The sequence below is a fragment of the Charadrius vociferus genome, unplaced genomic scaffold (genome assembly GCF_000708025.1).
Source record: "Charadrius vociferus isolate BGI_N301 unplaced genomic scaffold, ASM70802v2 scaffold67, whole genome shotgun sequence".
Lineage (NCBI taxonomy): Eukaryota > Metazoa > Chordata > Aves > Charadriiformes > Charadriidae > Charadrius > Charadrius vociferus.
The window spans coordinates 3032067-3057248 of NW_009649485.1; the positions used below are offsets into that span (position 1 = coordinate 3032067).

Sequence of the window (25182 nt, forward strand, 5' to 3'; positions counted from 1 at the left end):
TTACTAGTCTTCCAAAAAATATATTTGATTCATATATATTTTTATATTACAATGAAGTTAGCTAAGCAAGACACTCCCTTAAGGCTACTTCGAGAAACCACATAAATGTAATTAATACGATAGTTAAAAGAGATAGAAACAAGAGCTACTTTAGACACTTGATGCAAATCTCAGCATGTTTCAGTAAATCTTTTATGATGGGAATCTGGGAATTGCAGATATCCTTGCTTTTAGGCAAATTGACCTGACAGAACTTCTCCTGATGTGGCATAAAAGAGAAGCTGTGAAATATTCAGAGCTTATGTTAAGGAATTGCCCTGGTTTCAGCTGGGATAGAGTTAATTTTCTTTTTAGCTGCTGCTGTGTTTTGCATTTAGTATGAGAATAATGGTGATAACACATATTGTTTTAGTTGTTGCTAAGTAATGCTTACATGCAGTCAAGGACTTTTTTCAGCTTCCCATAGAAGCTGAGAGGGAGCACAGACAGAACAAGCTGGCCGAAGGAACATTCCACACCACAGACATCGTGCTCAGTATAGAAATGGGGGTTGGCCGGAGGGGGCGGGAATCCGCGCTCACTGCTTGGGATGGGATGGGCAATCGCTCATCGGATTCTGAGCACCTGTATCGCATCACAATTTTGAATAATCTTTTACCATTATTACTATTATTATTTTCTCTTCTGCTATTGCTCTATTAAACTGCCTTTATCTCTCCCTACCCTGCTGGGGGTCCTAGTGCCAGCTGGGGCTAAACCACAACAGGAAGGAACTAAAACAACTGGATTGACCAACTAATTTTCAAAATATATATGGGGAATAACAACTGCTAGGCAGATAATGCTATTTACATTTTTTCTGAGTTAGCCCATAATCCCCACAATATAAAGCCATAAAAGGTTTTTCAAATATACTTCTAAAACACTTTCAAGTTTAAAAAACAATAGATTCACTTTCAATTTTGTAATAATGTACTTTGGTATTTTACAAATCCATTTTTCTCAAGTTATCTTGTAAACTCAATGATTCTTAAACTACTGTTTGTGCTCAGCCATAATCTCTGAAGCCATTCCTGATGTTGCAAAAACCAAAAAAACCCTTAAAATCGAACCAAAATGAAAATCAGAATCGGTCTTTTATAACTCCTGTAAAAGTACTGCATGACAGCATCCAAGAATAGCAAAGTTAGAGGACCAATTTCCTATTTCTGTTAAGTGTTTGTCTACAAGTTTGGACTAAATCAATGATCCTCCCCCAAAAGCAACTTTTACTACCTGACTGAGCCTTCTCTAAACTTCAGGGGAGTCTAATGATGATACCAACGCTCTTTGGTCTTTCCTGTGTAAATATAAGTCAAATCACTTTTTTCCCATAGCATGAAATCATGAGATCTATCCAAGAATAACACTTCCATTGACACAGGCAAGAACAATCACACTATAACAAAGAAAAGGGAATCAATTGTACTATAAATATGTACTTTGAAACAGCAAGCAATGTGTTGTAGGCAGTAGGGGTAGGTTCTTACCTACTCCTGCTCTCCTTTAAAGATGCAGTTTAACTTCTAAGAGCAAAATATTCTCAATCTTAACAATAAATTCCAACTAAAGGGGCACAAATCTGGGAAAGATGAAAAAAGACATTTAGACATGCTGCTTGGACATGTCCATTGGCAAGCCAAACAAAAACCGGGACAAACAAAACACCGAAGTTCACTTAAGCAGCATATTTTATACATAAGCCATATTTAGAAACTTAAAAAAAAAAAAAAAGGAAGACAAGATTTAAACATAACCACATTTCTTTAGTTATTTACATAATAAAAATGAAAATGTGGAGAGTTATATCCATAACTGACTGCTTTTAAGGTGAAGATACTAATGGCAAAATGTGGATTATATTTGTTTGTATTTGTAGAAGTCAGAAAGGGTAAGCAATCATTAACTTGTCAAATAACAGATAAAAGGCAGCGCTGCAGTCCAAAGTAGGTCATCTTCCACCTTATTCAGCTGATTTTCAGACTGTTTCGTCATCACTCATGTCCCAGATCTGCAACAAAAAAGGAAATGTAATTTTAGTTTGTGGAGTTCAAATATACTTTTAATATACCTTTACAAAATTAGTATCACTATTTAAAAGAAAGAATAAATAACATTTATGGACTGTTGACTAGCACCAATGGAGTTTTACACAAAATTCATTGTTCTTCTCTTCTGTCAATAACCTACACACGATTCATAACTTCTAACTTCATAACTTCTTCTTCTTGGGGCCATTTTTTAACATATACTGTTCAGCATTTGTTCCTGAAGTGTCCGGTTTGGTTATTTGCTATTTACTACCATTTACAGTAAGCTGTAGATCAGAAACCAGACATTTTGTTTTGGTTTGCTGACTCATTGGCACATACTTAACGTGGATAACAACTTATAATAAATAGCATGCTTTACTAAACACTGCAGAGAATTTTCAAGACATTCATGAAGAACTAATTGTTCTCCAAGACGTCATTTTGCACCCGAATATTAGATCTCATAAATAGCAGCATAAAGAGGAAAAGTTATACGGAAATTTGTACTTTCCTATCGTTTAAAGAAATTTTAAACCTACTCTTTTACCTTGCTATTTGCCCGTGTTCACTAAGTGTTTGTAGGTTGGGGGGAAAAAAGTGAGTATTTTCAGAGAACATCAAGGAACGCGGTGTCCTTGTGAACATACTGTGGCAAGTGTTATAAATTCGTAGCAGTTACCAGGGAGCAGAACACATGATCTGAGGAAAAATACAGGGACTTGCAAGCACAACTAGTCAGTGGGGCGCAGGGGGAGAAGAAAACGTAATCTGAGGATATGCTACATGCTTTTTCTTACAGAGAAATCTGGGTGCTCTTCAAAGGCTTTTTATGAGTTTTTGGAGGTTTAGCTCATGGCAAGTAGCCTCCTTCCACTTAGCAGGGCTTGCAGTAGCTTGGGGTCAGGACTAGCACGGGGACTGAGCTTTGAGTTGGGTTTAATAATATCATCGTATCAATTTTGTAACATATACAAATTCATCTCCGATTTAGAGCATTTCAAACTTGCCTAAATTAGCAGCAACACTGCTGAAGTACCATGACAAGTCTTTTTGATTACAAGAATGCCACTTCCGTGGCATACAGCCCTCAAAATTGTGAGCCCCTCCCTGCAAATGACCTAACAAAAAAAGAGCAGCATCAGTCCTTTGTCCCTCTGGAAAATGAAATTCAGTTCATTTGTTCTAAAACATAATTTGTGTGTTGGCATCAAGCGGCCCACTAAGTTATTCTCTCATTTTACATCCTGACCACTAAAATGTATCTATCCAAAGAAATACAGAATGCAAACATTTATTTAGACTAAATTCTTTAGGGCACAAAGCAGTATTTTACATGTGTACAGTGTTTAGTACAATGGGGCGGTGTTCCCAGTTGCGTTATCTGACACACATGCATTAGTGTTAGACAAATAAAAAATATAAACCACCCCATTTTCTAGGCAGGCAACAACGAGGATGGACCTTACAGCTCTAACAAACCCCTTCACAACAAAATGTACTATTTCTGGAATTTGAAAACATTCTGAAAAAAGCTCTTCAGACCCGACCTCAGAAAGCTGTTACTCCTATAAAATCAAACATTTCTATGCAGTGCTACAAGCTGTGTAAAATGAAAACTCCGAACGGCAAGATTTTCTCAATTCCTAGAAGCGTTGCAAAATGGTGGTGTGAATCTTTATGGAAAATACTGAAGGAACAGTTTGTTTACAAAAGGAAAAAAGAGTTTTCATCCTGCCCTAGATGAGCAGCTTGGAGCTTGCCAAGGCAAACACGAATGTCCAGCTCACCAGTCAGGGTCAAGGATGTGGAAAATAAATACAAAAAACAAAATCTTTAAATAGAGTTTATGGTATGATTCAAGCTGGCAAAAAGCAAGAAATCCAAAGTTCAGCGTGACAGTCCATCTCTGGCTAGCCCACTCTAATTTTTGAAAACAAAGCCCGTAGACTGTAACCCTCACAAACACACCTCTCTGTCCAAGCGGCACAGTAAATACTTTTAAAAATACACCGGGAGGTGATTCAAAAGCAAAAGGGAAAGAAGCCAACCGACAGCCCTAAAAAAGTCTTATCTACTAAACAGATACACCGGGAGCGTAGCCAGCTTCTCTGCTCTGTGCTTTCCCATCATCTGTGGGGATGTGCAGAGTGTGGGTGAGAAGGCAAGTACACCCCTCGTTCTGTGAGGTTGGTTTGTTCAGGGAAAGGCTGGCACGGGTGCCAGTGGCATCAGAAGTTTTGTGACACGCAAATACTTCCATCCAGGAACTGGCTAGCTGTTCCGCACTTCCTGTAAAGCTCAGAAAGCCTTTTTGCTTTACACATCCAGCGTGCAACACTTGTGTTACTTTAACACGCCACACGCAGCAGCTCTGACGGCACTGCAAGTTCTTGGTGTCGGAACTAAAGGGAAGAAAGCAGTTCCCCGTATTTGGGCTTAAGCGTGGAGGGCAGGCAGCCCATAGAGGGCCTCAAGTAACTCGAAGACTAACAGTGCAAGCAGATCCCCCGGCCAGCAGCAGCGCCTACTAGGGAATTTAAGAAATACAGTATTGTTAACGAGAGGATGGAAGTGAAAAGATTGACAATTCATTTCTCCTATCTAAAGGACAGCTCTTTTCTAGGAGTCTTATAAAAATATTTGCAAAAAGACCGAAACTGGGGTTCACAGGTATTTGACTGCTATGCAAACATCCTGGATTGAGAATTATTTTTAAACATTTGAAAAGTATGCTATTACTGTACTTCCAGAAGAACAGGCAGTTTTACGAGACAGTTTACACTTCATCTGACTATCAGAGCAGTCACAACCATAGCACGGTGTGCTGAATCTTCCTAAGGTTTATAAAGAACAAAGCAGTAGCACCTTGAAAATGACATGCAGATGAGAGAGGAGAACATGGAACGAAAGGGGTAAAAGTTACACAAAAGTTACCAATTGCATGTTAAGCTAAAGAAACCAAGCTACATGATACTGTGCAAAGGAAGTTGTGTTAAATGTCACTACTGATGGCTAAGTACATCACAGGCTCTTAGTTAATAGCAATACACCTTTTCCTGAGAAGACATTTAAAATACATAGAGTATGACTACGCAAGCTTTGGCTATTACTTGAAAAGAGTGAAACTTTTAAGAGGAGAAATCGTGAAATACAGACGACATCTAAAATGACTGTCACGCCAAGAATCTGACATCCAACCCGAGCTGTGAATTTGGATTTCGTTCTCCCTTCTCCTCTGTCCTGCAGCCCACCTGGGTGGGTCAAACCTAAACGCAGCTACAGGCAGCGACAGGAGAAGTCCCAAACTGGGGAGACAGGCCAGCTGTCAAACCCAACCCAGTCTGTACAGATCTGGACAGATTATCTGAATGCACCTGTTTCTTCAAATACGTCCTTTTATATTCAAACTTCTTTGTAGAGGTTCTTAAATTTCAGATGCAAATTACGTCTATTCAGGCTAAGAGAAATCCCGTACTTGTTTTCTTGAAATGACAAGCATTATTTTCTTACGTAATGGGAGGGATGGGGAAAAAACCCTGCGTATCAACTTCACCGTTTGCAAGTTCCCACTGATTGATTTTACACAGTTCCAGATTGCATGTTCAATAAATCCTAATGAGTCGAGAGTTTGGCATTTCCTTCACACAACAAGAACACCTGCTACCTGAAATTTAACTTCCACGACACTGATTCCAAAATTGGCGTTCACCTACTGAAGCAGGTAGTGACTTTGCATCTTAGAATTAACACATGTAATTCAAATAGATAACTACTGTTTATCCTATAAATAAACTTGCAAGAATATAAATGTACCCTTAGGGAATTCTTAAAAGTTTCTTGCCAGCATGGATCAAGAAGGATTTGCCACAAAAATGGCTACCTCACTAAGAGAGACAACACAAACAAACAACCAACCCCCACAAATACTATTTCCTACACACAACTGAGATAAATATACATGTACATGTATCAAAACACTCTGCTTAGAAAAACCCAGAATACTTTCAATATGCAAACCACAGTATTTACTATGTTATAAATGCTCCAAATACGGCAAAGAGTAAGTAAAGGGTAAAATTCTACAGGCAGAGGCAAGGACTGAAAATTAGCCGTTACATACATCAAGCAGCACAGCTGAGTTTCACATGAGAACATACAGCTTCCCAGATCAATTAAGGCTTGTCATATCTTAGTCTTTGATTTAGAAATGTACACTCACTCAGGAAATCTAAACAAATGAAAAAAGAATACATTCGAGCATATGTTTAAATTTAAAGCAACTGAACACTTTTGTAGCTGTGAAATGTGAGCTTTTTGATACATATTAGGCTAAACATGTTTTTGTTCTATGCTCTACCAGAGAGACAACGCATCACAATTTTGGCAGCCTAAATTACTTTACAAAATATGCGGGTATGTGTGTCTAAATATACTTGTACTAGAAATGAACTAGGCAGGGCAGGCTGCATTAACACTCCTCGCGCGACTTGTTCAGTGCTCTGCTTGGGCCACTGGCTGTATCTTGCAGCAATGGCAACAGAAATGAAATTGCACCGTGAAATTCACTAAATGTCAGCAAGTTCTAACAAGCAGCTTTTTCAGACTTCATGGTATAGACTGAGGGCTAATTATAAAGTTCAGCACCCTCCTTTCATCTTGGATACTTGATGCACAGTAAGCACTGCCCTTCCTCTTACTGAAACTGAAAACACTTCAAGCATTTTGCATATTTGACAATTCCTTCCCCATCCCCCTTTCCCACAGGAAAAAAAGCCATAAATGAACAACCAACACAAACCGTATTCTACACTAAGGTGAGCATTTAGCTTTCTTCAGAATTTATATCCAGATGCATGTCAGAGCCTGCACAGTGCGCTCTCTGGTAAAGTATTTTATTTGCTATCTAAGAAACCCAGGTAATGCACTTAGACAAGGATTCCCTCTTGCTCCCAGTGGCAAGAGCCCACCCTAAAACTGCAGTGGTTCTCCGACAACGCCTGTTCACCCAGTCCACACCTCCCTGATTTCTATTTCTGCAGCAAGACACAGCTAATGTTTTGGGGGTTTTCTTTCAGAAGTGGCTGCTAACTCTCTATAATTAAACTACAGGTAAAGTCCGTTTTGGCTACAACCTGAAGAATTAACTACAGACTATCAGGTACTTCTTATTTCGGCTGACACAGAAATAACGAACTTAAACACACACAAAAAGAAATTAACCTTAAAAAAACCCCAAAGCCAAGGATTATAAAAACTGCATTTCTTTCTTCAAGCTGCTTTATTTAAATAGCAGGTAGAGAAAATTGTGGATAATGTTTCCAGATCCCTGTACACAATGGGCCTACCCTAGCTAGTTGACACAATTGACAAATTCCTGGCTTCCCTTGTACCTACACAGGTTCTTTTTTTCTGTCTCTGCTAGAAACTTCACAGCCTTTTCTGTCCAAATGGTTTACTATCTTGCAATAAAATTCAAGTCCATCAACTTTGTACCTTTTATTCAATGCTGGTGTCCCTGACTGATGCTTGTTTTCCGTTTGTAGCCTTTCCAAAATTCTGGATTTTCAGCCCATAACCACAGCTTAAAATCTAGGTCAAGGTCACGAGGAATTCTCATTTTGATTTCAACCAACAGCAGCCGTTCTTCTTGCAATTCTCTTCAATATATACGTACAATACCTCTTACGAGTGGCCTCACTTTTTATACAAACTGCAAACATCAGCCCTCTCAAAATCACCCTATGATTTCAGTATCACCAGCAGCAGTATGTTTAAGAATGCTGCCAACATCTTTCAGGACGTCTCATCTTTTTTTCCTCTGATGCTCTCAGTTCTATCAAGCTACAGGTCTCTTGAATTTGATTTTCTGTCCCTTTACCGTTATCCTTTTTATCTAGCACCTAGCGTTCTAGGAGCTTGGGACAGAGGGATTACAGTCTTTTTCTGAAAATGTCCTCTTTCAAGACAGAATTTATACTTTGTTTGACCTACCTACATTTGAGCTATTACTGCAACAGTTGGTGAATACGCAAATTCAGCAAGCTCCTTAGCGCACGGGCTTAGTTGCTCAAATCTCAGAAACACACAGAGCATTTTCTAAATATCTGGTAGAACTGGCATCTGAAAATTCCCAAGACTTTGAAAGCTATCTTTAAGAACAAAACAGAAAAAGGCAAGTAACCACTACAGAAAGTATTTGTTTACAGTGTAAACTTTTACCTAGAAAGCCTTTTTAATATCCTCTAATAATACGTTCCAAACAGATACACAAACAGTAGCACTGGACAGTAATTAGTCCCTTCTGTTTTTGTAGCAGTTTTCCTAGGAATCCATCAGACTATTATACAAGAAAATTAATAAAAAGGATTTTTTTTACATGACTAACAGTTAAAGAAACAATACAATAAAAGACACAAAAAAACGCACACTAGGGGTTTTTTGGTATAAGAATGCCTCAGACACATTTCCTTCCATTGTTTCTTGTTTTACAAGAAAAAAAAAAACAGAACAGAGAAGCAAGCAAATACAAAACCAATTTCTCTCCCTCTCCAAAAGTGCTTTGGAGCCGAAAAAGCCATTTTTTAGGGCACAGCACTTGAGTTGTTGGAATGACGTATACCTAAGAGGATAGTTTCTACTATAAAGTTTTTTCCTCAGGCTCTGAAAAACTGAAAACAAACAAGTGTGAAAACAAACAAACAACCCCCCCCCCCCCCCAAACACACACACCCAAGATGATTGCCATTATCCTATTTGGATGGGATTTTAACCTTCATTTTACTACCACCAAACGGCAACTATCCAAACAGAACGTGTGTTTGAATGAAGCCACAATTAATGTAAATACTGTCATAGTAATGATCAGATCTGATATAAACCCTTTGACTGAAATGAAAATGAAAACATTATAGTATATAAAAGTATACATTCAAATTCTTCTATCATCTTCCTCCTTTGATGTGCTCAGATCTTATATTAAAAATAAATATATGTGAAAGTCTATATTCATTACATTTCTAAATCCTGCAAAAAAATCACAATGTAGATGTAAACACACATTTACTTTCAAGGGTTGCACAGACTTGTACAGGAAATCAGGATCATATGCATAAGTGGATTTCTCAGAATAATTAAACCATTTATACATCTGAGTCTACGCCATTCCAACTACACAGACTTTATTTGTTTTGCTGTAAATCAATAGCTTGCCACGTTCCACTACATCTTTTTAATTTGCAGGTGATGCACAACTGTTGTCTAAGACTGGTAAATTAGCTTTCAAGTCATACAGAATCAAACATTCGATAATTACTGACTGAAAAAGAGCAGCAGTTTAACTGCACAAGCTATTCAGCTGAATTTCAGAAACAATAAAGAGATGATAAAGCATGATACTTAAGGTACACTCAGTGTTCTAATGCCCAGACTGAGCTCGACTGGAGGATACGTCTCTAAAGCATTTGGGCCATTCCTTTGCTCAAAGCAGGGCCAACTACATCAGGTTGCTCAGAGTCTTCTCCAGCTGAGTTTTCAATATTTCTGAATTTTCACAGCCTCTCTAAGAATCCTGCTCCAGAGTTTTTACTTTACCTCAAAACATAAGATTAAATAATCTCCTGAAACAAGGATCATCTTTGTCAAATTAGCCCATACCTGTCAGATATCTGTAAACATGCCCTCTATCATTACTATCCTCACCACGCTGCTTTATAGCACCCGCGCATGGTTGATGGAGCAACACCTTCCTGAGAAGAACAGAAGACTCATCTACTTCCAATCTTTTCAACAGCTGAGATTCTAAGTTACAAAGGTATGGTTCTACTTACCTAATAAACCAGGTAACCCTTATATTCAAAAGAAATTCAGGCCATACCTCTATGGCCAGTCAGACAGGGGGGACATTCCTGCATGTGCGTTCTGACAGTCTGCGTGAAAAGTCAACCATCTCCCCGCTCTTCATGGAGACAGAGATTTGGGGTGCAAGAAGGAACTCAGATCGGTATTTGCAAACCACGTCACCTCACAAAGGGAGACTGCCAAATGTTATTAAGACCCTTCAGAACCGGAAAAATCTCCTTTATTTTCAAAAAAAAACCCCCAACTTCTACAAGTAAAAAAAAAAAAAAGAGTCCACAGAAATGCCTGAAGTTGTACTGAGTGATTAAAGCGCACAGACCATTTTCACGTGTGACAGAGAATCCCATAACAGTACAAAGTATCATTGGAGGGTCACCTAACTGAGATGAGAGTCACGTTTCAACCCTTTGCCTACGGTATTTTCTTGTTTGGTCAACCAAACTCCATCTTCACAAAGTGTAGCTGGCAAAGACCAACAAAACATGCATTACTCTAAATAATTCTGAAATCAGTAATATGCATCCTTTTCAGCTCGATTCCCATTATCAGAAAATAATATTTGGCAGAAAAAACTGACACACATTTCCCACATGCATTTATGTCATCTTACATGCACATTTTGTACGCTTATTTAGTATAAACATATTTCCTCTAGTGCACTGTATATAATACATAAGTAGTAGAAAACTTGAAAAGCAATCAAAATATGAATTCATTACAGTTTTTATTTATCCAGTGACCCCACGGATCTCATCATTGCTTCCATGGAGATACACGTGGTGTATACACAACATTTCTATCTTGTGGAGGAGGTTATCAAGAAGTTACAGAAAACCTTCTCCTCTCTCCTCTTATGCAGAAAGAATGCTCTTCATACAGTTAGAAACTAAAATAATTGCTGAAGACACCATGAGCGAATAAAGGAAGACGGCTTCCAGTACTAAATGCATAAATGGTAATCGGATTTTTATTTCACGTTACACAGTTCAAAACCTTAGAGAAGAAGAACGCATTTGTATTAAGACCTTGCATGCCAGTTTCCCCCACGCTTATTATTAAAGACCTACATGCCACTTTCTCCGTTGTGTTTATCAGATAAGATTGATAAATACTACACAGAAAACTGCAATTGTCGGTATAAGAGCACAACTAGTAAAACATTTAGATATTAAAGGTAGAGACCTTCTCCAAATACACCAGGCAGACCAGGTTTATGGTTTAGTTCTACTAAAACCCTGTTGTTTTAAATGGACAGAAAATGAACAAGAGAAAGCAGAAGGTGCACCAGCAATAGCAGACCTCTGCAAGCACACTGCCTCACTCAAAGTATTTGCTATGCCCATACATTACACAATTCTCTAAATAACATAGGCAGCCTCCAGTTGACTTAAAAACCCGCGTAGTGACTCGGGACACAGTTCTGAAACTACATGTCCAATCCAGATTCAGCTGAAAACTCATGCAACTGTCAGATTTATTTTTATACTACTTCCATTAATATGGAAACAACTGAACAAATGAGGTTTTTGATGATACTGTGCAGAGATCTTGCGCTAGGAGGGTCTTGCGTGACTCTTAGGATTCTGTAACCCTCTTCAAAATTGCTTTTGATTTTCTGACCACATAATTTCAACATCTGTTGGACTAACAGATCGTTTGCGAATACTTGTATGTCGCCTAGCAATCAAATCTCCTTATTTAATTCCCTTATTTTCCCTTGCTTTATCTAGACCGGCTTTAACCAAGTGGGAACCCGCTTGGCTCTCCTGTGGGTCTCTTTCATTCCCAGTAAGAAAGCAATGTTGTACCAAGCTCCTGACGGTAGCTGAACCTTATTTCAGCCCGATGGCACGAAAGTGTTGGAAGATGGCATGACCACACCAAGGGATTTGTTTCTTTGACTGCAGCAAATTGTTCACCGATTCAAAAATCAAACCCACTCCGTCGCACTTCATTATTTGTAACCCAGTGCTCTGAAAAAGAAGAGAAATAAACACAGCCCCTCCAACGTAATCTATCTGGTACCAAACAATCTTTTTATTACAAGTCTATTTAGTCTAGTCAAGCTCTGCAAAGCGCTGTTACAGCATTTCTATAGCACCAGAGAACGAGGCAGTCTGCAGCCCGCCGCGCTCCGGAGCTCTGTAAGGCAGAGGACGTTGCAGATGTGCTATAGTAAAGGCTTCCAGTTGCTTACAAGCCAAACAGCTTGTTTTGGCTCAGAATGCTCTTTCCCCCCCAGATGGGATTACTTTGATCTTTTTGCCTGTTTTATGATTGCAATTACTCTGAGTTTATGGGATCAACGGGGACCGCAGGAAGAACACTTTAATCCAACTGTGAACGACGGAGTGAGAAGCTACTTTTAAAAGTCTGATTGCAGGGCAGCAAATATAGTTAGTATGTTTTCAAAATGGGAATATAAATGAAAGCTGTTATATGAATTTTCCATAAAATCCATCTTAAAACAAGCAACAGATCTCCTGCACTAAGAAAACATACTTTGTGGCACTCCATTTACATTATCTTAAATATCCCATTTTTTTCACTTCACCACCTCCTCCTCCCCCCAAAGAAAGAATTGGAATATATTTATGAGGTTGTTCTGCATAATTTTGAACAATTAAGTGTTTGAATTCAAACATAACACTGTAAAACAGGGCAAGGCGTGCAGGGATATATGCCCTGGTGCCGTGATTCCCAGCAGGTTGCACGAGCCAAGCCATGTCAGGCTACACCACCACCTGAGCGAGACACATCCCCAGAGGCACAAACTGCAGCAGAACGCAGCAGCGCCGCCTTTTCCTCAGGCTCTGCTCAGCCTTTTGTGCCAGGAGGAGCAGGACCGAGTGGCAGTTCGATAATATGCTGTGGGTGACACTTTTTCAGACAATATTCAGCACCGAGGACTTACTCATTTATAAACAGTTAAGATCATACTACACTTCAAAAAATAGTTTTCTTTTCAGTAGTGAATAAAATGAGTCATTTTACTGAGTTTCTATAGCTCTTCATTTCCTTACAGAACTGATAATAAACAGAAATTAAAAGCAAATATATTGCATAGGGGAAAACTGAAGACTTGATATAAACCAAAACACAAAAGGAACTCTATAAACAATTGAAACATTAAGCTATTGTTTGCAACTCCTCTTTTGAAACTGAAAAAAAAAACCCAAACCTGAGAATCACTCTCATAATGTTAATTTAAGTGTTTGGGTCTAAATTTGAGAAACATAAGAGCATCTTGAAGAACTACAATATGGGTCTCAGGCAGGCAAGTGATTTTATCCAACATAAACACCTTACAAGAGCTATTCTGATCAGCTCTTTACTTTGGCAACATGTGACCCCGCTCCCTAAATATAGATCTTGTCCTGTGTAAACCAGTATACTTCTGCTTCACGGTGCTCACTAACAAGCTGCATTCTGGATTGCAACTCCACATATCATCAGCTCATTCTTATCCGTTCTGACTCAACACCAAACTTTTCATAACGTTTTTTTGGCTCGATGGAATATTCCTGCGAAATGCCAGTGCTGCATTCACCAGCTGTGTAGTGGAGAAGACTTTAAAAAAAAACAGAACAAAACAAAACAACAATACACCCCACCCCCCAAAAAAAAATTTAACACAAAATATGTTTTTCCCAGGAGTACTATTCTTCTAAAGCATCCTCACTGGGAGCTCAGAAAAGTGATACAATTTCATATTTTCTGTAAAGCTGTCTACATCTCTTGGATTAACCTTTCAAACTGCTGCTACTTTATTGCAAAATTTATTGAAAAGCATTTATGTAATTCTAATATTTCTCTTCTAGTGTGATAAACAAATGAATTACAGTTCTATTGAAACAGTTCTTTCTCCTCATAACAGTAAAAAAAAAAAAATAAATAAATGTTGTAACCCAGAACTGAGGTTTTAATTTCCTCCACATCAGAGATGGATGTTTCCCCCCATTTTGTTTTTTATTATGGGTAGCAGGAAATATTTTCTAAGAAGCTAAATCTGAATTAAAGTCATATCATACCCAGGTTGTGGTAGAAGAAACTACAAAAATAACAACAGTAGAGAAAAGGAGTTTCAAAAGACATAAATGAAGTTTGGTTTCTTCATAACTGTAAGCAGGGAAGCATTAGCTAAGCACCAGTCAGTTCTGCCTTTGAAATCCTCTCCTTTTTCTCCTCTCAGTAATTCAAACCATCCTGGACATTAGATTCCGTCTTTTTTTGAGCTACACATCCAGACAATTTAAAACCATATCACAAACATTTTTAACCTCGTCCTATTTGTCCAGAGGTCCTTGGGAAAGCCCCCATTCACCTCACGCCTTAAATTCCCCTAGTTTCTTCCTCATTGTTCTGAGAGTTATGCCGATTGCATCAATCCCGTTCAAAGCAGAGATTTATCATTTAGGTCTGTTATTCCAACTACAAATCTGTTTGTGTCTGTGTGTGTGCTGGCAACACATTCTCCCACGTCTCACAAACTCCTTGTCTTTATCTGTACATTATTTCACTGTACAGCCCAAGCCAGCTCCTATCTCAAGTTACAGACGTGTCATTCTGCCATTGAGGAAAGCTTCTGCTGTCCACTAACATATTTTATCAGTTACTACGGAACTTTCTCCCACACCGAGATAAATCTCCCCACACAGGGGATAAATTCTCAACCAAAATTCTACGATAACAAGTTGATAACTTATTCTTTGATATTCCTCAAAACTAAATTAATCACATTCACCAATCAAAGAAACAAGTGATGAGCTACAATAAAATTCTGCTGTTGAAGTACAATTTGTGAGTACAGCTTCAAACTACTAAAGACAGTAATTTCTTTTTTGGGGGGCAATTAAAACAGGATATTAGAAGCAGGAATTGTTCCTTTCATTGCACCTCTGCACAATATTTAATAGAATGATCCACGGGCTAGTCTTACTGTAAAGATGAAGCAAAGTTTTCCTTCGTCTTCACAGTCATGAGCTGTTTCTTCCACTGATAAGATTATGTAGTCAACAAAACTTGGCATAGCCAGCCTTTATAAATCATCCCAGATATGCACAGCTATAACTGAGAAAATAAGCTCATTTAGAATTGTGATTTTTATAAATCATTGCTCTACCAGTGCACTCGTCAGATACGGCAAGCTTTGAAGAAAAGGGAAGAAACTTCCTAGACACGTGTATTTCACCCAAATGAACAATTTTCTTTAAAAAAGCAATTCCTTTCTATAAGACGAAATATCGAGTCAATATCTCCCTTCAGTTTTCGTATCCAACAGTAAAATACAGAAGAAAACGCTTTATGAAAATATATTTTTAAAATTTATTTTGCTCAACTTCGATTTAAACTAGTTTTTACCATTGAAAATGTGTACCAAGAAATTCAGGGAGTAAACAGCACATAAAGTTCACCAAGTTAGATACTTCTGTAACTTCTTAGTAAAGTATTTCCTCTCTCTGTTCCAGCAAATAATCAACCATGGAATCAGACTACAGACTTCTCAGGGGAGCACGCACAGAAATAAGAGCGATGGGCACAGGTTGCAACAAGAGAAATTCTGGCTGGATATAAGGGAAAACTGGCAAGTGACAGTGGGTAAGCACTGGGACAAGCTGCCCACAGATTCAGCCCTGCACTGAGGAGGAAGCTGGACCTGATGACCTCCAGAGCTCCCTTCCAGACTCAGTCTTCTACGATTCTGGTTGTTAGGTGTTATAATTTAAGTTGTATCAACTTTATTATGTTACGCAGGTGAATCAGTTATATTTGTCAGGAACAATTAAATCCTCTAACGGGTTTAGCATCTTAACTGAATTTTATTTACTTTAAAGGCTTATTTGTTGGTGGGGCAGGGAAAGAGGGGATGGCATTTGTTTTTCATGTGCTGCTCAGCATGCACCATGGTGAAGTTCCATTTCCAGCCAAAAAAACTAGGTAGCAAAGTTTTAACCAAATACTGTCTAATTATTTTAATACAGAACAAATAATCCATACTTATTAAAAATACATGTTTTGTAATTATTCTTTTGGAGGTCATGGAACTGTTTTCTGGTACCAAAGGCTTCTGAAAGACAAGATGATTGGCTGCCATGGTCTGCTGTAGTCATTTCCTGCTAATCTGGTATCTAAATATTGTTGCTCTGGGTGACTTTGGTGATGTAAGGAAGTAGCTGCTCATGGAAACTTTTGTATTCCTTTGTCTCTGTAGTAATACAGCTCAATTAAAATGTCAACAGCGAAAAAAGTTCCATAACACTAACCAACAATGCTGAGGGATTAAAAAAACCCCGACCCGTTAACAATCATATCTCAGCTTTGGATCTGCATGCTTCATTTTCCGTGGTGGTTCCTTTGAAGATCATTCAATACTTTAAACTCGCTAGCTTCAGAAAAGTTCTCTAATTAATCAAATAGACATGAGACAGATAGGAGTAGGAAGCCCAAAGGAAACAGGTCCGCCTCGGAGAAAAGACCGCATGTACCTGGTTGATACACCGTGTGTATCAGCCTACCCCAGTGGAACAACGACTCTTCGACTGCTCCCAGCACCGTATGGCTTTCTCCCACTGGAAGGCACACCTTCAGTGGCAGCAGATAGTCCAACCACACACCTATAGTAACTTCTCACTGGTCCTGTGATCACCTATTCAGCACGATAAACCTAATCCTATTTCTCTCAGAGCTTTTATTAGTGATTTCCCTGGTGCTAGGCTTATTTAATTCAATAGGAAAAAGTTCCCCCTGACATCAGTTACAGAGCATCAGTCCTCAGTTCCATTTGCATCCTGTGGATATCACTCGAGAACCTCCACATTACAGCAAAATTCTAAGCAGGAATTCTCAGGTTCTGAGTCATGGTGACAGGAAAACTGTTGTGGTCATGAATAAACATCACTGGGTTTTCTTACTTTGTTTTCACATAAAGCAAGGTTTGCTTTTTTGGCTATGTAAGTACTGCTTCCAGGGAATTAGAAAAACTAGAAAAATCCGAAGCCTGGAAGTGTTTTTATTTATGTAAAGCGTAAGGTGTTCCTTGAAAAGTTAAAGTTCTTGAGTAAACCCTGAAATGAAGAGAACATGAACAGCTGAAATATTTTTACACAAATTGAAAAACTCCTCTACCAGTTGGGAACAAGCTGGAACTTGCATGGGGCCCCGCACACACTGGCAAACATCTTAATTGTTGAGAGCAGACAAAGTCTGTTTAGTCATGTCTGCTGAAGTGGGAAGGATATTACAACACATCTGTGCAGGCTGTTTCCACATAGGTCAATCAATTCTCGAAGCTTGTTTTTAAACCGCTTTCTTCCAGCCAGAACACCGCACATACGGACACCATTACACAGGTTGGCCATACACCTGGCTAACAGACAAGTAATCTTTTAATAGAAGCTCACAAACGAGCAATCGAAGAAACAATCTGCGAGTCCTAGTAGACATGCGGTGCCAACACACTTACACTCATGTCTGGGAGGGATTTTGTAAGAGTCTAAGTATGCCTCAGTGAAATTTCAAAACAAGAACATTCAAAGCTTCAGTGCCCACTGAGGATAGCAATAATATATTTAAAACACACAGGGAACCACAGCACGGCAAATAGAACAGGCGGCAGTTGAAACTGGTAGGTGAATTCAAATTGGTTTCTTCATTTAAAAAGGATGGGGCGGGTTACACAGGATTCTCTCTGAGATATTCTAGCAAGTTTTTTCATTCATGTTCCAAAACAGCCAAAAGCTATTCACCTACACAACATGTTGCATGACACAAGCAGATATTTAGCAACAGCATCGAGGTGGATCTCATGGAAATCAACTAAGCAAGGAGTAAGTGCAGTTTTGTGCTCTAGAAACAGCCAAACATTGACTTCTTGCTTTGGCAGCGGTATCTCAATTTTCAACACATACCCTCTCTTTTACCTATATCGCATTATTGGAAGGAAGATCTGTAAGATGCATCTATACACTGATTATGAAATGATATGTGAAGCGCCAGCTCTGTAAAGAGCAGCTTCATGACCTTTTCCATGAGAGCCAATCTTGCTCCATAAGCTTGTGTTAAGGTCCAGACAACCAGCAACATATTAAACAAACCTATACGCAGATTAGCATACAGATCTTACTGTGTCTGGATCTGTCTCATCTAGGATATGGTAGGGCCAGCGTGGAACCATGAGCAAATGTTACATTTGTATGGAAATACACACTCTTCCCTTCAGCTTAACTTTGCATTCTGGAGAATCGTCACCCTTGCAGGTGATAAAGACACAATATCAGCTGGCAGCTTAAGTTATTTATATGTATTTTAACAAATTCTGAATTAATGTGTACAAGCAAATTTAATAAATAGTATAAACTTATTTTAAATTCCAACTCTTCAGAACAGAAAACCATGTCCAGGCTTCATGTCCCATTAAATAACTGAGTAGGATGTGGTTTCCACAAGGAAAAACCCTAAAAGATCAGGTTCGATAAAAGGAATGATGTATCTCCACTGATGTCTCCAAGCTGCAGTCGAGTCCTAATCTGGGGCAGTGATACCATCAGTGACATTAGCTTAGAAACAATTGCTGTTTGCTTTATTTAGAGCAGCCAATCAAAAAAGGATTTATCTCTAGACTAGTACTTTTCCCACACCAAGGAAAAATGAAATTCATATGGAGACCAAGTACAAAGCTGGGCAGGCACATCACATTATTTCATTTAGGGGATTTCTTAAAAAAAATTATGGCATTGCTGCTAACAAGAAGAAATAAGTCAAAAAAATAACAAATCATTCAAAAGGCAGAACAAGTTCCAAGTTATTCCAATTATAAAAATTCATGCACAAAGATTAGAAGTACCATAAAAACTTATGGAAAATTATGCAGTGAGTCAAGGTTTATTAAAAGACAATGGAGAATGGGATAATTATCGCATTTTTTCATGCTTGTGTACTGGACCCAAGGAACATCAGATGAGCAGGACAATGTTCCAGAGGCGATATAGTTATGTTCTTTGACTTACAGTGTGGTATGCTTACATTAATAAAGGCAATCTTTGTTACTTTAAGAAAATGGTGGTGTCACCTTGATTTATAATCCATACCAAGAAGGCAAATTAAATGCACCCCAAGAAAGGGCAGCACCTAAACTGATGAAATCAAGCAGCAATGAGACTGAAGAATAAACACATTTAGATTGTCTGGTTATTGGTGACGGCTCTATGAAAAATGAGTTAAAGGAGATTTATTAGAAGTGCTTCATAGAAACTGAGATGAAAAGGGTATTAACTGGTGTTCTAATATCACGAGAGACTGGAAGCATTTTGCAGTAAAAGAATTGCGTCAGAAACGTGACAGTAGTGGTGATGAGAGTTCAAAAGAAGACAGATATAAAGTAAACTGATTTTTCAGACAAGCTGAAAGTTAGGTCACAAGACGCGTGGATGTGTAGACAGCAAAAAGCTTACAGTGATTGACAATATGAAGGACAAAAAGGTGCTAGAATAAAAAAATTACTTAAGACAAAACATGGGTAGAACAGTGGACAAAGCCGACACAGTCTGTAGGGAGAGGCCATATGGAACTTAATAAAAGAGAAAACTCCGGACCTGAAAAGATATCACTGCCACACAAAGACACTCCCTGACAGAAAGCAGCCTTCAGTATTGATGTTACATTTGCCTGAAGAATTCGGTACTTCTTTGGAAGTGTCCAAACAACGACCCAGCCCAACTTCTTTAAGAAATATGGAATAAAATGATTTTGGAAGTTTAAGAACCCGATTAAACAATATAGGTGTCTCCTGACAGCTCTGATCATACCAAACTGGTTTTATTTTTTAAGGATGGGTGGCAACGAGCTAGTTACCCTCACACAGTGTGGAACACAGCTGACTAAGTATGGACAGACCAACAGTTGTCATTATGATAAATAACTGCTTCAGAGTTGGTTACTGAAGTCCTATTCCCAAGGGCTGTACGATGGGAATTCCAGCCTCCTTCTGAACCTAGTCCTTTAAAATTGCTTTGTCTGTTTTGGCCCCAGGCTGCATATTAGAAATGATAAAAGTAGTTCTTTCATATTCAAAGCAAGACAGTTCGATTGCCAGTGTCAACATGACAAAGCGCTTATGGCTATAGGAGGGGGGGAGGAAGCAAAGGCTGGGGGGGGCGGGCACGAGAGAAAGCTCTGTAGTTAACACTAGGCAAGTAAGAACAGAGTTTTCCTCTCCAGTGGAAGCCCAGACTTATCCCACCGTATTTTTTACCTTCTCTATGCTGACTAGACTCAGAATTGTTGCTCCGGCAGTAATTACAAATCAAATTCATTATAATTATTCTTACAACATAAAGATGAAGAAACGTCCCTGGAAACAATTCTATGTCTTTGATATACGTTCAGTGCTTATTTAATCAGTGTTTCCTTTTTTCAGAAACTGTGAAAAGAAACGACCAACAAGGAAATAAAGTAAGATAATTTATTGAGACAAAACCAAAATCTTATGCTTTACACTGACCTACATATATAAGGTAAGGAGATTTATTTTTTCCCCACAAAATCGGAGTGAACAAATGTTGAGTTTCAGCAGCAGAATGCTGTTTCTTTTTGACAGCATATACATTTGAATTAGGGACAGACAGACATACAACTGCAACAGACTAGGGTGGCTTATCACAGTACCTAAGAATAGCCAAATTACACCCAAATAAGACTTTTTGAATATAATAACTAAAATCATGACTAAGATGCACATAAGTGTTCACAAAGAGCCAGAATAGGAAATCTAAACACTACCTCATTTCATCTTGAAGCATTATTCCTCTAGCTGAGAAGAAATATTTATAATTGGAGACATTATGAGGTCTGTAGAGAGTCTTTCAGGAATTTGCAAAATTCAAAGGGAGTTCATACCACTGCAATGTCAATTTGAATGTCAATTTGAATGTTTTGACTCACGCTGTCATTAATTTTTTATGAACAGAAAATGCTCTAAGGAATACTGTCAAAATATCCTCAAGAAAAATCCAGGTAACCTTCAATTTAAAATTTTATACTGTATATTTACATGCTGTGTGTACACTTACTGAAAACCGCAAAGATCTTCTGTCATGGTGAAAGCCTGAAACAAGACTGCGAACGCGAAAGCAGGAAGGTAGCTCGATGAGCCCTTTAAGATAACTACATAGCACGCAGTAATCTTAAATTGGATTTTAGTTTATGTACAGTAAGCTTTCACATACTTTATTTATAAACTCTTATTTGGCAATTTCAATTATTTTATTCCCTAGTGCTTCTCCATTTTTGGACATCTGTTTCTTCTCACATTTTGCCCCAGGGCTAATCAGCTGTCTTCACAGCTGAATGAAATTCCCTCCTCTGGCTCAAAGGAAAACTTTTTTTGTTGTTTGTTTGTTTAAGCAGAAAGAAGCTAGCCATCAAAAAGCAGAAACCCTTACCTATAACCTGGGTGTTCAGATGCTAAGAACGCACTCTCCACAAATATCTGCATACTCTGACTTTGAAACAAAAGGAAGTAAGCTTGTCTACCACAGGTTGTGCTGTCTGAACTATCTCTACTCACATCAGGCCTTCTCCTTATACTTTTCAATTAACCGTACCGAGGTTTCTGAAAAAAACCCAGGAACGTTCTTATATCCTGATTATCGCTGAGCACAGTAAGGTGTTACCGTCTGTTAGCTGAGCCCCAGTAGCCAACTCCGAGCGCAGCCTTCATCAGCGCCTCATCCCGTGGAACCGCAGGCGCAGTCTCATGGTGTGTGTCACTGCAAGTGTGGGACTGTCTTCAAAAGGCACTGCCCCGCTCCGTTCTCCTGCACGACATCTAGCAATCAAACAACTACACACAAACTGTCAGCAGAAAGTAAAATCATTAAAATTGGCACTACTTGCAACTTTTTTTCTTCGGTGCTCACTGGTATTAAATAACTACGTTACAGTAGCACTCCAGGACTCCTGTCACGATGTCATCATTTGGTAAAACATGTTCAAGCTAAGCAGAAAGCCGCTTCTTGAGTTCTGGCTGTAGTCTAAGGTCTATGTACTGCCTGTCTAAGGTCTATGTACTGATGGAATCAGCACACCTTATAAAGCCTCACTATTGTTGTCAGCACTCTTGGCTACCCATCTTCCTGCAAACAGAATATTCTGGCTTATTTATTGATACTTCACTACATTCGAAGCATTTTGGGTAGAGTATCAAGCAATGAAGTGCCAACTGTCTGTGACTTTCTCATCAAGCCATGACTCTTAAATGGACCATTTCTTACAGATACCATATATTAAACTGAGTTGTGAACAATAACATGAAGAAGCAAAAATAATGATCTTCTAAATCAGTGCAACTAAAAAAAAAATAGTGTGTGGCTTGGAACAATGCAGGAAAACTCTGTTTAAACTAGAAAATTATAAATGGGTATTGCTGCCATCATTGATTCAGAAAAGCAAGTGAGACTATATTTAGGCAGTTTTTTTTATCTCACATTTTGCAGAACATGTATTCCAGCCAATAATCTTCAGACAAATGAAAAGCCCCCAAAGCTGTCTGGAATATGATAAGCATCCAGTTATCAACAACAAAACAATTTTCATAAAATCATCCATCTCTTCCCATCAAATCAAACCATCTCTGAGCTCACATTCCTCATTTAGGCCTGACCACTTCATTCTCTCCAATCATCTGATAAACTTGAACTCCGGCTGTAGCCTGGGTGAGATGTAGGCTTTGGCAGAGAAATCAGCCCAACGAGCTCTCTGCTTGCTCACTCTTGCCTACCGCTGCAGATTATCATTCTTTCAGTGATGGCCAATATAACTGTTCATGAATTGGCACTGGGAAATGACTTAGGAAAGTGACCTACCTTTGAAGAACAAAAATCAAACAGAATCTAAACCCAGTTCCTAACCAGAAAAAAAAAAAAAGGGAAATTCAAATGACTGGATGACAGTGAAGCCAAGGAGAAACTCTACTATTCAATCAGTCTCAGAGCAAATGATGCGGCTTCAGCCAGCCTAAATTTTGCAGCTTTTCCTTTGCACATAAATGTTGTATGTCAAAAGAGTCTCTTGCTTTTCCAATTATGTCAGTACGTCTAATACGAGATATTGCATTCTCTACAAACCTTGCTGTGCTTATTCCTTAGACCGCCACAGCTCTGTCACCACTAGCTAACTGTTCCACATCACAAACGCAAGATTGCGACTTGCCACAATGACTACGATAGAAGCAATCAATAATCTGGACAACGGGAACACCGAAGGAAGTTTGCTTGTTAAGTGCAAGCTGCTAGTGCTTGATGGCTTAACAGTATGTCTAGTGAGAGACAACATCTTTAATGTTAGGCTGCCTTCCCCGAGCAAACCAATACACACCTTGAGTGCCATTTCGAATGAAGACGACTCGCTTACCCAGGTACTTCTTTCTGTCCTTCAAACAAACTAGCACGCATGACCCTCCTGCTCATGAGATAAAATCAGAATGTGTCTTTTGGTGACTAAGATCTTAATTCTGCTGTCTTTGAAGTCAAATGGAATTTTGGCATTTATTTAAATGATGAAGGATCAGATCCGAAAGTGTTTGTGCAGCAGTTTTGGAAGAATGCCAGTCTTAATAAAATCAATTAAAACACATTTTAAAGACATGGCCAATCAAAATATTTATTTTCAGACTCATCTCGTATTTGGCATATCGTTTCAGCTGAAATACACAGTGATGCTCCTTGGCAGAGGTAACACAGCACTGCAACATGTTCTACAGATTTCATTGTACATATTCCTGTTAATGCAAGCATTTGAAGCAGAAGCTTGTAAAGACTTAGCAGTACTGAAATACTATTCACATTTTCTTTCTCATCTTCGCTAATGGAATAATGTCTTTGATAAATCTGGCACGTCAAGATCTTAATCCTACTGCTGGAAGAAGTTCATGAACTTACCAAGGTTTTCCCCTTGAGAAAAGAATCCTTTTTAAGATAAGCTATTATATTTCTTTTTCAAAAATTAATTCTATTGCTTTAATGAAAAACAAGGAGACAAAAAAAAAAAATTTAAGGTATTTTTATCACTACTTTCTGAAAGTACTAAGTAACAGTTAAAGTGGAAAATGAGAATTTTTCCCACTGTGGCTTGTTATCACCACGTTCTTATATTTTTTGGTACACAACATACTATGATAATTTGCTATTTTCAAAGTTTTTTCAAATCACAGATAGAAGCTGAGGTGTGAGGATATCTGAACGCTTCCAGGAAGAAGAGAAAAGGCAGCAATCATTTCCCATACATACACCATTTGATGCATTTGCAGAGTGCATAGGTGAAGAGATCAACTGAAAGCAGATCCTCAGTGCAACCATTTCATAGTTCTTAGAAGTCTTGCATGAACACGTTTTTAAAAGATTAATAGAAGTCCAGCATTCCTTGTAATCTTGCAGGATTATTTACATGCATGAATTCTCCAGAATTGCAATTTTTACAGTCTTTTGAAAACTCAAATTATTTTGCAAATATCTATTTCCACACCTTGCTGTCTCCATTACAGGCACAAAGACCAGCACGTATTCTCTATTCTTAATATTGAATTAATCTTAAAGTCTCCGTTCCAGTATGACAAGGCTTTCTGTTTGAGAACTAACCAAACCCACTTTTTTTTTTTCCTTAAAATGCAGAATGAAAAACAACAAGGTGTCACAGGTGCAAACTGCTCTGAGAAACAAAAAAAACCAAAAAAGACTTACCACCTGTAAATTGATGGTTAGTAAGAAACCAGTGAATAATATTCAACACTCTGAACTGCTTCACGGATGGCTCTGTTAACAAGGAATTGTTAACTTAAAATAATAACTTTGTGTTTATCCCATCTAAGAATAGTTAGTGTTACCAGCCAGTCACACAGCAAGAAGAACCAAATATTCGATGTTGAGCTATCAACAATACAGGTATGTTACAATTTCTATATAATGTTGAAATGCGTTTTTGTGTCTACTTGTAACAATGCTCAATATATTAATATTTTAATTGAGTTTGAAATATGCATACATGTTATAAAAAGTATAATATATTTTTTGTGGGGAGCAAAAGAACTTCTGGTTTCAATTACCATATCACAATTAAATTAACTAATGTACATAAGATCTGCAACGTCTTGGAAACAATAGTGGGTGGTGTTTCCTGGAATAGGGCAATATGTCTTATGACTGGGAAGGAACACACACCACCTCATTTTAATGTGAAGTCGCACAGTTGAATCCACACAGGC

The 25182-nt window shown here is 38.4% G+C and overlaps 1 protein-coding gene across 1 annotated transcript in view; it reads right to left on the bottom strand.

Annotated features, from left to right (window-relative positions):
* Positions 1–1180: 1180 nt before the first annotated feature.
* The window catches only part of ATG7 (autophagy related 7), a 104683-nt gene continuing 80681 nt past the window's right edge, over positions 1181–25182 (bottom strand). Inside the window, exon 18 of the mRNA XM_009889937.1 lies at positions 1181–2050. Within this exon, the coding sequence (XP_009888239.1) occupies positions 2018–2050 (33 nt within the window). The 3' untranslated portion in view covers positions 1181–2017. The remainder of the gene's footprint in view (positions 2051–25182) is intronic.